Raw genomic sequence first — 12,259 nt, 5'->3', positions numbered from 1 at the left:
ATTCTTATTTTATCTTTATTTGCTTTTATCTTTCATAGCACAATACTCTATATATATTTAATTTTACCTTCATAATTTACAACACACTTCAGTACAATTCAATCAATCAATAATCAATAAAAATTCTTTTTCTTTGCTTTTCTTATTCTTTCACAATTTTATCACAAAAATTTTATTTACTGCTTGACTATTATTAAGATTTAAACTCAACTACAACGTATTAAAAAACAAAGCATATAGCATTATAGCCACTCAACTAAAGTTTTAGTTGCAAATTTTTAATTATTTTATACACAGCCATTTGCACAAGCCCAGTAACACTTACAAGCCCAGTAGCCCACAAGGGATACATGAAAGTCGGTCAACTGCGCAATGCAGCGCACGATAGAAAATACGCGTAGGATACCGTGACCCTCCGTCTATAAATATAGGGTTAGGGCTCCCAATTTCATTCTCTACCATGCAAGGAGAAATCCTCTGATCTGCGATAGAGAGAGAGAGGGTTTTCGCAGCGATCTCTAAATCTGATTCGCGCCTTGAACACCCAGTAACTGAAAAAGACTGAGCTCTATTGCACCATTATCATTACCATCGCTATTCGAAGTTTAATCAGCAAACAATTCCTCTGAAACCCTAGAAGCAACAAATTCCACATTCCCCACCACCGCCATGGATATTCGGTTCCCTTATTCTCCGGCGGAGGTCGCCAAAGTCCGAAGGGTTCAATTCGGAATTATCAGCCCCGACGAGATTGTAAATTTGTTTTCCTTTGACTCTGATTTCTCCTCTGCGAATTTCAGAAATCGAAAAAAGCGTTTAGTTTGAGCTATATTGCTGTTACTATAATTATATGTTTCTTAAAAGTTTTCTTGGTTTGTTTTTTGCAGAGACAAATGTCTGTGGTGCAAATTGAGCACGGCGAGACTACGGAGAGGGGGAAACCCAAAGTTGGAGGGTTGAGCGACCCTCGCCTTGGAACCATTGATAAGAAGTTGAAGTGTGAGACTTGCACGGCTGGTATGGCCGAGTGCCCGGGGCATTTCGGTCACTTGGAGCTGGCTAAGCCAATGTTTCACATTGGATTTATGAAGACGGTTCTCTCCATAATGCGTTGTGTTTGCTTCAACTGCTCCAAGATTTTAGCCGATGAGGTCTTTTATTAACTGAAGCTGTGTTCCAATTCGATTGTGAACTGTTGCTGACGTTTAATAGCTGGAATTAGATATGAATGTTTATATGAAAGTTTGTTTAATGTTATCTTTATTGTGAGTGTACGGGAAGATGATGTTTGATGCTTATATTTTGTTTGGTGCAGAATGACCATAAGTTTAAACAGGCGACGAAGATTAGGAATCCGAAAAATAAGCTGAAGAAGATTTTGGATGCTTGTAAGAACAAAAGCAAGTGTGAAGGTGGTGACGAGATTGACCTTGCTGGTGGTCACGACACAGACGAGCCGGTTAAAAAGAGCCGTGGCGGCTGTGGTGCTCAGCAGCCTAAGATCACCATCGATGGTATGAAGATGACTGCAGAGTACAAATCTCAAAGGAAGAAGAGTGATGATCAGGAGCAGCTTCCTGAACCTGGGGAAAGGAAGCAGCATCTTACTGCAGAAAGGGTAATTTATTCAAATTGTGAATATATGATGTGTCTGTTGGTGCCCGAGACTTATGTAGTTGGTGACTGTTATATTGTTGAAGGTTCTTGGTGTTCTAAAAAGAATAAGTGATGAGGACTGCAAATTATTGGGCTTGGATCCCAATTATGCCCGCCCAGACTGGATGATTTTACAAGTTCTCCCAATTCCACCTCCACCTGTGAGACCTTCTGTTATGATGGACACATCCTCAAGGAGTGAGGCAAGTGTTTTCAAACAACTTTTTATGTGGCCTTCGCAAATTCCTCCTTTTTATCTAATTATCTCTTGCCACTGATTGTACGACCAATAATGTTTGTTTCGAAAACTGTAATCTTATGCTGCAATTATCCTTGTGTTTCTAATGCTGACATTTTTGTTTCTGATATCCACAGGATGATTTGACCCATCAGTTGGCCATGATCATCAGGCACAATGAGAATTTGAAGAGACAAGAGAGGAATGGATCACCTGCCCATATTATACTTGAGTTTGCTCAGTTGTTGCAGTTCCACATAGCCACATATTTTGACAATGAGTTGCCTGGGTTGCCAAGAGTATGATTACCTTTCAATAGTGACATGATATGCATCCTTTAATCTCAGTTGATTTCAAACTTCTGATAATGCTTGAAGTTACATATATGTTGATTTCCTTTACTTTGCAGGCTACCCAGAGATCCGGAAGGCCTATCAAATCAATATGTAGCAGGCTCAAGGCAAAGGAAGGTCGTATTAGAGGAAACTTGATGGGAAAAAGAGTTGATTTTTCTGCCCGAACAGTGATTACACCAGATCCAACCATTAACATCGATCAATTGGGGGTACCATGGAGTATCGCTCTGAACCTTACTTATCCTGAGACTGTGACTCCATATAACATTGAAAGGTTGTCATCTGGATATATTTTTCCATTTTCTTGTGTTTCAAGCATTTTGGGGATTTTAAAAGGGAACCTATTTGAAACTTGAAAATCAGGTTGAAGGAACTTGTTGAGTATGGACCCCATCCTCCACCTGGAAAAACTGGTGCTAAGTACATCATTCGTGATGATGGGCAAAGACTTGATCTCAGATATTTGAAGAAAAGTAGTGATCATCATTTGGAGCTTGGGTACAAGGTATTGTTTATAGACTACATAATATTTTATATGCTAGGCTTTTTTTGGTTAATATTTGATGTGTGTTCTAATAGTCATAATGATGTTGTGGTCTCAGGTCGAGCGTCATTTGAATGACGGAGACTTTGTTCTCTTCAATCGTCAGCCTAGTCTTCATAAAATGTCTATCATGGGGCATAGAATCAAAATCATGCCTTATTCTACGTTCCGGCTTAATCTGTCTGTAACTTCCCCTTATAATGCTGATTTTGATGGGGATGAAATGAATATGCATGTTCCTCAGTCATTTGAAACAAGAGCAGAGGTGTTGGAGCTTATGATGGTGCCTAAATGCATTGTGTCACCTCAATCAAACAGGCCTGTAATGGGAATTGTGCAAGATACACTTTTAGGATGCAGAAAAATCACAAAGAGAGATACCTTCATCACAAAGGTAATGTTCATTGAATTTCTCTTTAGCTGCAATTGACTTTAGTATTGTGGTTGTTGTACAAGTTATTCAGAACTCAGAAGTCTGACACATGATTTTATTTTACAGGATGTTTTTATGAACATTTTGATGTGGTGGGAAGATTTTGATGGGAAAGTTCCGACTCCTACAATATTGAAGCCAGAGCCATTGTGGACTGGGAAACAAGTTTTCAATCTCATCATTCCTAAACAAATAAATTTAACAAGAGTTTCAAGCTGGCACAATGATAGTGAACGGGGATCCATAACCCCTGGGGATACCTTGGTCAGAATTGAGAAGGGAGAATTACTTACTGGAACTCTTTGCAAAAAGACACTTGGTACATCTACTGGAAGTCTAATTCACGTCATCTGGTATGCAGCTCCAGCATACACTAATGATACAGATATTGCCTTTTGAAATTACTAGCTGTGGTATATCATGTGTCCCATTCACCTTAACAACAATCAATAAGCACCTTTTCAACTTTTTTGTAAAGAGGGGTGAAAATGAAATGTTCCAACTATATTTATGAAAATTTTGTTTGGCTCTGGGGAGACTGTCATATTCAATTGCTTTCCTTTTTGTTTTTCCCCTGCAACTGACTCTCTGCTCGAATACAGGGAAGAGGTTGGCCCTGATGCAGCTCGTAAATTTCTTGGCCATACTCAGTGGCTTGTAAACTACTGGCTTTTGCAGAATGCGTTTAGCATGGGAATTGGTGATACAATTGCTGATGCTTCGACTATGGAGGTTATTAACCAGACTATATCAAAGGCTAAGGAGGAAGTGAAGCAACTCATTAGGAAGGCTCAAGAAAAAAATCTGGACCCTGAACCTGGTCGGACAATGATGGATACCTTTGAAAATAGAGTGAATCAGGTAATTCCATTATATTGGCTGTCATTTTGCTATGTCAGTTAATTTCTTTGTTTGAATCTTATGTTGTTGATGATTTTAGGCACTGAATAAAGCTCGAGATGATGCTGGAAACAGTGCACAAAGAAGTTTATCCGAGAGCAATAATCTAAAAGCAATGGTCACAGCAGGCTCCAAAGGAAGTTTTATCAATATATCTCAGATGACTGCTTGTGTGGGACAGCAGAATGTTGAGGGGAAGAGAATTCCATATGGGTTTATAGATCGGACACTGCCCCACTTTACAAAAGATGATTATGGGCCTGAAAGTCGTGGCTTTGTGGAGAACTCATATCTCCGTGGACTTACCCCTCAGGAGTTCTTTTTCCATGCCATGGGAGGTCGAGAAGGTCTTATTGATACTGCAGTGAAGACTTCTGAAACTGGGTACATCCAGAGACGGCTTGTGAAGGCTATGGAGGACATCATGGTTAAGTATGATGGGACAGTTAGGAACTCTTTGGGAGATGTTATACAATTTCTTTATGGCGAAGATGGTATGGATGCAGTTTGGATAGAAACACAGAAGTTGGATTCACTGAAAATGAAGAAGTCAGACTTTGATAGGGCCTTTAAGTATGAGTTTGATGATGAAAACTGGAGGCCCACTTACATGCTAGAAGAGCCTATAGAAGACTTGAAAACCATCAGAGAGTTTCGCAATGTGTTTGAGGCTGAAGTTCAAAAGCTTGAAAATGATAGACTTCAACTTGCAACTGAGATAGCCACTACTGGTGACAGTTCTCTTCCACTACCTGTTAATCTAAGGAGGCTTATCTGGAATGCTCAGAAGATGTTCAAGGTTGACTTCCGAAGGCCTTCTGATATGCATCCAATGGAAGTCGTGGAAGCTATTGATAAGCTACAAGAGAGACTTAAGGTTGTTCCAGGTGAAGATCCCTTGAGTCAAGAAGCTCAGAAGAATGCTACCCTCTTGTTCAATATTTTGCTCCGCAGCACTTTTGCTAGTAAACGTGTCTTGGAAGAACATAGGCTCTCTCGTGAGGCATTTGAGTGGCTAGTGGGAGAAATAGAATCAAGGTTCCTGCAGTCACTTGTAGCCTCTGGGGAAATGATTGGTTGTGTAGCAGCGCAATCAATTGGTGAGCCTGCTACTCAGATGACTCTCAACACCTTCCACTATGCTGGTGTTAGTGCTAAGAACGTTACACTTGGTGTTCCGAGGTTAAGGGAAATCATTAATGTTGCAAAGAGGATCAAAACACCTTCTTTGTCGGTATTTTTGAATCCCGAGACTGGCAAGACTAAAGAAAGGGCCAAGGGTGTGCAGTGTGCTTTAGAATATACTACTCTTAGGAGTGTGACTCAGGCTACAGAGGTTTGGTATGATCCAGACCCCCAGAGTACAATAATTGAAGAAGATGTTGATTTTGTGAAGTCTTACTTTGAAATGCCCGATGAAGAAGTTCCTCTTGATAAAATGTCACCTTGGTTGCTTCGCATAGAACTGAATCGTGAAATGATGGTGGATAAGAAGTTGAGTATGGCTGACATTGCTGAGAAGATTAACCTCGAATTTGATTCTGATCTGCAATGTATTTTTAATGATGACAATGCTGAAAAGCTTATACTTCGTATCCGTATTATGAATGATGAAGCTCCCAAGGGAGAGATTCAGGATGAGTCGGCTGAAGATGATGTTTTCTTAAAGAAAATAGAAAGCAACATGCTGACTGAAATGACCTTACGTGGCATTCCAGACATCAACAAAGTTTTTATAAAACCCACCAAAGTTCAGAAATTTGACGAGATTGAAGGTTTTAAAACTCACGAGGAATGGGCACTTGATACAGAAGGTGTCAATCTTTTAGCTGTGATGTGCCATGAGCATGTTGATGCCAAGAGGACCACAAGCAACCATTTGATTGAAGTTATCGAAGTTCTTGGAATTGAGGCAGTCCGAAAAGCTCTGCTTGATGAACTGCGTGTTGTCATTTCTTTTGATGGTTCTTATGTGAACTACAGGCATCTGGCTATTCTTTGTGATACCATGACTTATCGGGGGCATTTGATGGCTATTACACGTCATGGTATCAACAGGAATGATACCGGGCCAATGATGAGATGCTCATTTGAAGAGACAGTTGACATTCTCCTTGATGCTGCAGTATATGCCGAGACTGATTACTTGAGGGGAGTCACTGAAAATATTATGTTAGGTCAGCTTGCCCCTATTGGAACTGGAGAATGTGCTCTATATCTAAATGATGAGATGCTTAAGAATGCTATTGAGCTCCAGCTACCTAGCTATATGGATGGTCTTGATTTTGGCATGACGCCTGCTCGTTCCCCAATTTCTGGAACTCCCTATCATGAAGGTTTGATGTCTCCAAGTTATTTGTTGAGCCCAAATCTGCGCCTGTCACCAACTAGTGATGCACAGTTTTCACCTTATGTTGGTGGAATGGCTTTCTCTCCTACTTCATCCCCGGGGTACAGTCCTTCATCACCGGGATATAGTCCATCATCACCTGGATATAGCCCTACCTCTCCTGGCTACAGCCCGACATCTCCTGGCTACAGCCCCACCTCTCCAGGCTACAGCCCTACCTCTCCCACGTATAGTCCTAGTTCTCCAGGATATAGTCCTACAAGTCCAGCTTATTCTCCTACTAGTCCATCATACTCTCCCACTTCACCAAGCTACAGCCCAACTTCTCCAAGCTACAGCCCCACCTCTCCAAGCTATAGCCCCACCTCACCAAGCTACAGCCCCACCTCACCTGCCTACAGCCCAACTTCACCTGCCTACAGCCCAACATCACCTGCATACAGTCCTACTTCTCCTTCATATAGCCCAACATCACCTTCATATAGTCCTACTTCTCCTTCATATAGCCCAACATCACCTTCATACAGTCCTACATCACCTTCATACAGTCCTACATCACCTGCGTACAGCCCTACCTCTCCTGGTTATAGCCCCACATCACCTAGTTATAGCCCCACTTCTCCCAGTTATAGTCCTACTTCTCCCAGTTACAATCCACAGTCTGCAAAGTATAGTCCTTCCTTGGCATATTCTCCAAGTAGCCCTAGATTGTCTCCGTCAAGCCCGTATAGTCCAACATCTCCAAACTACAGGCGAGTCATTCTCTAGAAACTTCAGTACTGGTTTTCTGGACAGAATGTTTTCAATGGAAACATATTTTTTTTGGTCAAGCAATGGAAACATTTAAAATTGAAATTTTATCCTATAGTGACAACTGTTTACTCCAACTAAATACATAACAATTAACTATATTTTGCAGCCCAACATCTCCATCATATTCTCCAACATCTCCATCTTATTCTCCATCAAGCCCAACATACAGCCCCAGCAGGTTAGTGAACTTCACTTAGTATCCACTCAACCAATGGAAAGTTTTATTTTCTGTATATGTATGTATATACCCTTAATGTGTCTTATTCATAATTTTGCATATTCTGTAGCCCATACAATAATTCTGGTGCAAGCCCGGACTATAGCCCAAGCTCTCCACAATACAGGTATGCACCTATACAAACATGGTTGGTTATTGTACGGAGCCATATTTCTGAGCATGGTTGGTTATTGCTGTGTCTTTTTTTTATCATTTGCAGCCCCAGTACGGGATACTCACCGAGTCAACCTGGTTATTCACCATCATCAACCAGCCAATACACCCCACAAACAAGTGACAAGGATGATAGGAGCACTCGCTGAGGTAAGCTATCACACCTAAAATGAAGCGGAGTAAATATACTTCTGTCTGTATTGATAATTCAGAAAATCCACCAGTTCGACTTCGACATTAGTTTAAGAATACATTCAGCTAAAGCATGTTTCAATTTTCCAAAACATGGTTTAAAACCTTGGATCAATGATAACCTGTTGCTAGTTTTCTAATTTAAAAAGGCTAATTGTGAATAGTGATATGAACGTGACTGCTGCAAATTCAAGCATCACTGGAAAAATATCCAAGGATGAGGAAGTCAGGGGAAACACGAGGCAACAAGGAAATGAATATGATCAAGTGTATTTGGTTTTCATAGTATTTATTTGCCTAAAGTATTAGATTCCCTGTTGAGAATTAGCAGCAGTTTGTGGAACTCTGATTTCAAATTCTGCTTTAATAGTTGAACATTTTGGGTCTCGCTTTATTTTCTGTTGGTGTCTTTGCACCACTTCTAGTTCATGTTCATGTTAAGCCTTAATGATGGATCATTGTAAAATATCTCTCTTTGTAACAAATGTAAGATACGGACTTTAAGCAAAATGATAAATCAGATTCTAATCTTTCACTGAATCAAGTGTCCCGTGTCATGTCAGTTGATTATATTTTTCCGTAGAGCCCCCTTGTATAGTGGATCTAAGTCATCGATGAAAGAAAAAACGGCGAGAACAAACAAAGATGTTAATCGTTATAATTAATGTAATGTTTACGTGTAAGAAACTTTATCTCCAAGCATAATAATTATTTTAATAACTATCTTGCAAGTTATTTTATATGTTCTTAGAACAAGTGGAAGGTGATTAAATAGAGTATTAGTGGTATGTTATGAAGTGGCATACATTTTTCTGATTTAGATCGGAGTTTTTACCGTTTCTGATGTTCTGACTTGTGTACCTATTCTCACAAGACTTTCTATACAACAAAGGGTAGGAAGGAACACACAACACGAAAAAAAAAATGGTGCTTTTGAAATATGATTGCGATTCCGTAACACATCACAATTTTCCTTTAGTAAATATTCTAAAATATGTAATAACATGCTTGTAGATCTTGTTTAATTATGCCTAAATTCCTGCCGCCAAACAAGTGGAGCGTTTCCATCGATGAGACAAAATCCAAGCTATATATTTTATGCTGCCGGCAACAGGATCTGCAGCCTTCATTTCTCTTAATTACTTTACTATAACTGCACGCCACTTCTCTAATATGAATATGTGATCAATAATTCAATATTAAAGTTGTTAACTGTGCTCTCAGTCTTTCTCCAATTTCCCCTCTATTATGCTATTACCGGACTTGATATATTAAACTATATATGAATTTAGGAGTCACACCAAAATTTAAAGATAGTTTATTTCTACATAAATTACTAAGATATTCTAAAAACATTTCTCTATTATAATTGTTTGTTTGTTTGTTTAGACGTCTATATATTGTGCTGCTATGTTGTCTAGCATCATGACACTATATATAAGTGCCATTGAAAGTTGGAGCACTAAGTTCTAATTCCAGTTTTTTAAAAAAAATGGAGAAACTATCTCAAATTAAGAACAAATTCTTAAAGTTTCTTCCAAAAGAACCTGTAGCCTCAATGGGCATTCAGAATCCGAGTCTAAGTCCTCGTCGACCACCAGTTTCTATAATTCCGAAGGAAGCTCGAAGAAACCACAAAAGGGGTACAAGCTTCAGTGCTAAGGAACCCTCCTCTCCCAAGGTCTCATGCATTGGACAAGTTGAGCGCAAGAAGAAGAACAAGAACAAAAACAAGAACCATAAGAACATACAAAAAAACCAAATACATAAGAATATTGACTCTGTTCTAAGCCCTGAAAAGAAGATTCTGCTGTGGATTGCCAAGGGAAATTGTAACGAGGGATCAAAGCAAAGTGGGAAAGCTTTTGTATTGGAAGAGAAAGAATCAGCCACCCCAACGTTGGGCACCATGAAGAAATTTGCTAGTGGTAGAGGAACCTTGTCTGATTTTGATTTTACACTTGAACAAAGGTGAACATATGTTTGTAACTTTCATTTTTGCTTTAACATTATCATCTATGTAATCTATAGCCAAAAGGATATATCCTGTAACATTATCATGGTTGCAAATTGCATTGAATGTGAAATATGAAATGTCACTTCAATGATATATATTCATATTATTAATAAGTGAATTTGGTTTTAGTTAATTATATTTATATTTATTTTCTCTTATGCATCATTATCACTATTTAAGACTATTAAGTATTTAACTTCAACTCTTTTTTTGTTTTTGAAAAATTTTCAAAATAACTCTAAGATTTAACTTGATTCAATTTATATTGAAATACCTTTATGACTTTATCATTAACCTCTTTTTATAATCAACAAATGGCTAACCTTTTCTTTTTCTTTTTCAATTTTACCTTTATATTATTATCATCATCTTTATCATTGTCATCCAATCTTTTTTTTTTTCCTATACGTGACACTGCTCCAAAAACACCTAATTATTTCTCCTTTTTAGATTAACACTAAATTTTGCCATAAGTCTTTACTCTTCATTTTTCTTAGTCTTTTATCCATAAATTGTTACGCTTAAAGATCATTAAAAATTATAATATTGGACATAATTATCCTTCTATCTTCTATACCATTAAGAAAAGTATCTATAAATTCATTATTGTAAATTTCTAGGGATTTACTTAGTTCCCTTTTTTCATCATCTACCTGTAAGTCTAACGCAAAATTTTCTCAACAATTTGATCAAATTTTTTTAAAGCGAAAAAATTAGTAAAGTGATAAAATAACAAGTTAATCATTCTTAAATTAAAAGTTTGTTTGGGTGAATTTCTATAAAAATATATTTTTTAATTATCTTTATTTTAAAAGATTTAAAAAAAAAATAAAAGTAATCATGTAAAAATATCTTTTTATCTGATAATTATATTTGGGTACAATAATATAAACGTACTTCTTTGTTTATTTATTATATAAAAAATGTTTTTTTTAAGTAAAAAATACCTTTAAAAAATGTAAATTGTAATTTTTTAAAAAATATTTTTTATTTTTCTAATTCTTTTGTTTTCATTACTGAAATTTTGTTAAACACACAAAAATACAAAAACAATATTTAAATTTTTTTAACAACTTAAATTACACCTAAACAAACTCTAAGATAATAAAATACACATTTTATAAAAATTTTAAATTTAATAGTGATTAACTTTTTTTATTATTACTTTACCAATTTTGTCATTTTAGAAAAATTAAATTCAAATTCACGAGGGAGCCACCGAGCTAGTCGGCTTATTAATTTTTTCTATTCTATTGGTCTTGACATACACGAAGGTTTGGGCCAAATCCTTTTGGGTCATGTGAATAAAATAAAAAGATTAAAGCCCATACACATATGACAAATGATTTGTCTCTTGCCCTTAATATGTTTCTATAAAATAGAGATCCAGGCTCACGAATAGCATCAATATTTATTAAAGGGGCAACAGTGAAAAAAATAATAATAACTTGGTCTAGAACATCTACCATTATCCCTACAATGATTGGCCATACCATTGCTATCCATAATGAAAAAGAATATTTACTTATTATTAATTAAAAAGAAATAAAAAATATTCAATAAAAAAATTTAATAACCTAACTAAAAAATAATATCTGTCAACTTTTCCACTATCACCCCCAAAAAATTAAATTCTGCCTCGGCCATGCCGCCAAAACGATATATATATGAGAATACCTTTTTTATTGAAAAAGAGATATGCACTTTGATGACATGATATGTGAAATTGAGATACTTACCTTTCAGACAATTAGAGAATGTTAATGTAGATGTGTTATTCTTCGGAAGGTAGGTCCAAGGTCCAATATTGAAATAATTTCAGAGGTTTTCCTTGACTTTGTCCGTGTCAACAAAAAATTCGAAATGCCTCGACTTTTTTAGAATAGGTCCGAGTCAAATAGGGTTACCTACTTTTAACGGTCAAAGCGAACCCAACCCTTTCATTTCGAATTCAAAAAGGTCGGCAGCTGAGGTTTAGCACAACTAGTTAAATCATGTCTCTTAATATGTTGCACTCAGATTCAAATTTTGGTAAGTACACTATCGCCCGTCTCTACCCAAGATCCGGGGGTAACAATTCCATTTTTGTCTAAATTTCGGAGTAAATGGGCTTCTAGGTGTGGGATTTCCTTAATGATTTTTTCAGGACCGTGGCTTGTCACATGAGTTTGAATTTCATATTTCCGTATGTGAAAAGAAGTATAAATATCTTCATAGACCAGATGGTGCGCGAAATTGTGATCACTACAACTTCGCACAACTAACCAGCAAGTGCACTGGGTCGTCCAAGTAATAAACCTTACGCGAGTAAGGGTCGATCCCACGGAGATTGTTGGTATGAAGCAAGCTATGGTCACCTTGTAAATCTT

General features: G+C 37.3%; 2 protein-coding genes across 2 annotated transcripts; both read left to right on the top strand.

The window, feature by feature from the left end:
- The first annotated feature begins 451 nt into the window (after positions 1-451).
- On the top strand, positions 452-8,413 carry LOC130981836 (DNA-directed RNA polymerase II subunit RPB1). Its single transcript, XM_057905567.1, has 15 exons — positions 452-753; positions 888-1,151; positions 1,316-1,618; positions 1,701-1,859; positions 2,032-2,193; positions 2,304-2,524; positions 2,614-2,755; positions 2,853-3,188; positions 3,294-3,580; positions 3,830-4,088; positions 4,168-7,229; positions 7,397-7,468; positions 7,578-7,634; positions 7,728-7,831; positions 8,038-8,413. The coding sequence occupies exons 1-14, from the start codon at positions 670-672 to the stop codon at positions 7,828-7,830; spliced, it is 5,511 nt and encodes a 1,836-aa protein (XP_057761550.1). The 5' UTR covers positions 452-669; the 3' UTR covers position 7,831; positions 8,038-8,413.
- Positions 8,414-9,320: 907 nt separating this feature from the next.
- LOC130983183 (uncharacterized protein At1g76070-like) lies at positions 9,321-9,993 on the top strand. Its single transcript, XM_057907369.1, has one exon. It carries the CDS (start codon positions 9,366-9,368, stop codon positions 9,846-9,848), a length of 483 nt encoding a protein of 160 aa, XP_057763352.1. The 5' UTR covers positions 9,321-9,365; the 3' UTR covers positions 9,849-9,993.
- The last annotated feature ends 2,266 nt before the right edge of the window (positions 9,994-12,259 follow it).

This window comes from Arachis stenosperma, chromosome 5 (genome assembly GCF_014773155.1).
Source record: "Arachis stenosperma cultivar V10309 chromosome 5, arast.V10309.gnm1.PFL2, whole genome shotgun sequence".
Lineage (NCBI taxonomy): Eukaryota > Viridiplantae > Streptophyta > Magnoliopsida > Fabales > Fabaceae > Arachis > Arachis stenosperma.
Note: the sequence above shows the minus strand (reverse complement) of the source record. Positions and strands in the feature narration are given on the sequence as shown.

What these genes read in the sequence shown, in the direction of transcription:
- LOC130981836 (XM_057905567.1), top strand. Translation starts at nt 670, where the DNA reads ATGGATATTCGGTTCCCTTATTCTCCGGCGGAGGTCGCCAAAGTCCGA. An exon ending in AGTTGCCTGGGTTGCCAAGA is followed by an intron (nt 2,194 to 2,303) that starts GTATGATTACCT and finishes TTTACTTTGCAG; the next exon opens with GCTACCCAGAGATCCGGAAG. An exon ending in AGTCTAATTCACGTCATCTG is followed by an intron (nt 3,581 to 3,829) that starts GTATGCAGCTCC and finishes GCTCGAATACAG; the next exon opens with GGAAGAGGTTGGCCCTGATG.
- LOC130983183 (XM_057907369.1), top strand. Translation starts at nt 9,366, where the DNA reads ATGGAGAAACTATCTCAAATTAAGAACAAATTCTTAAAGTTTCTTCCA.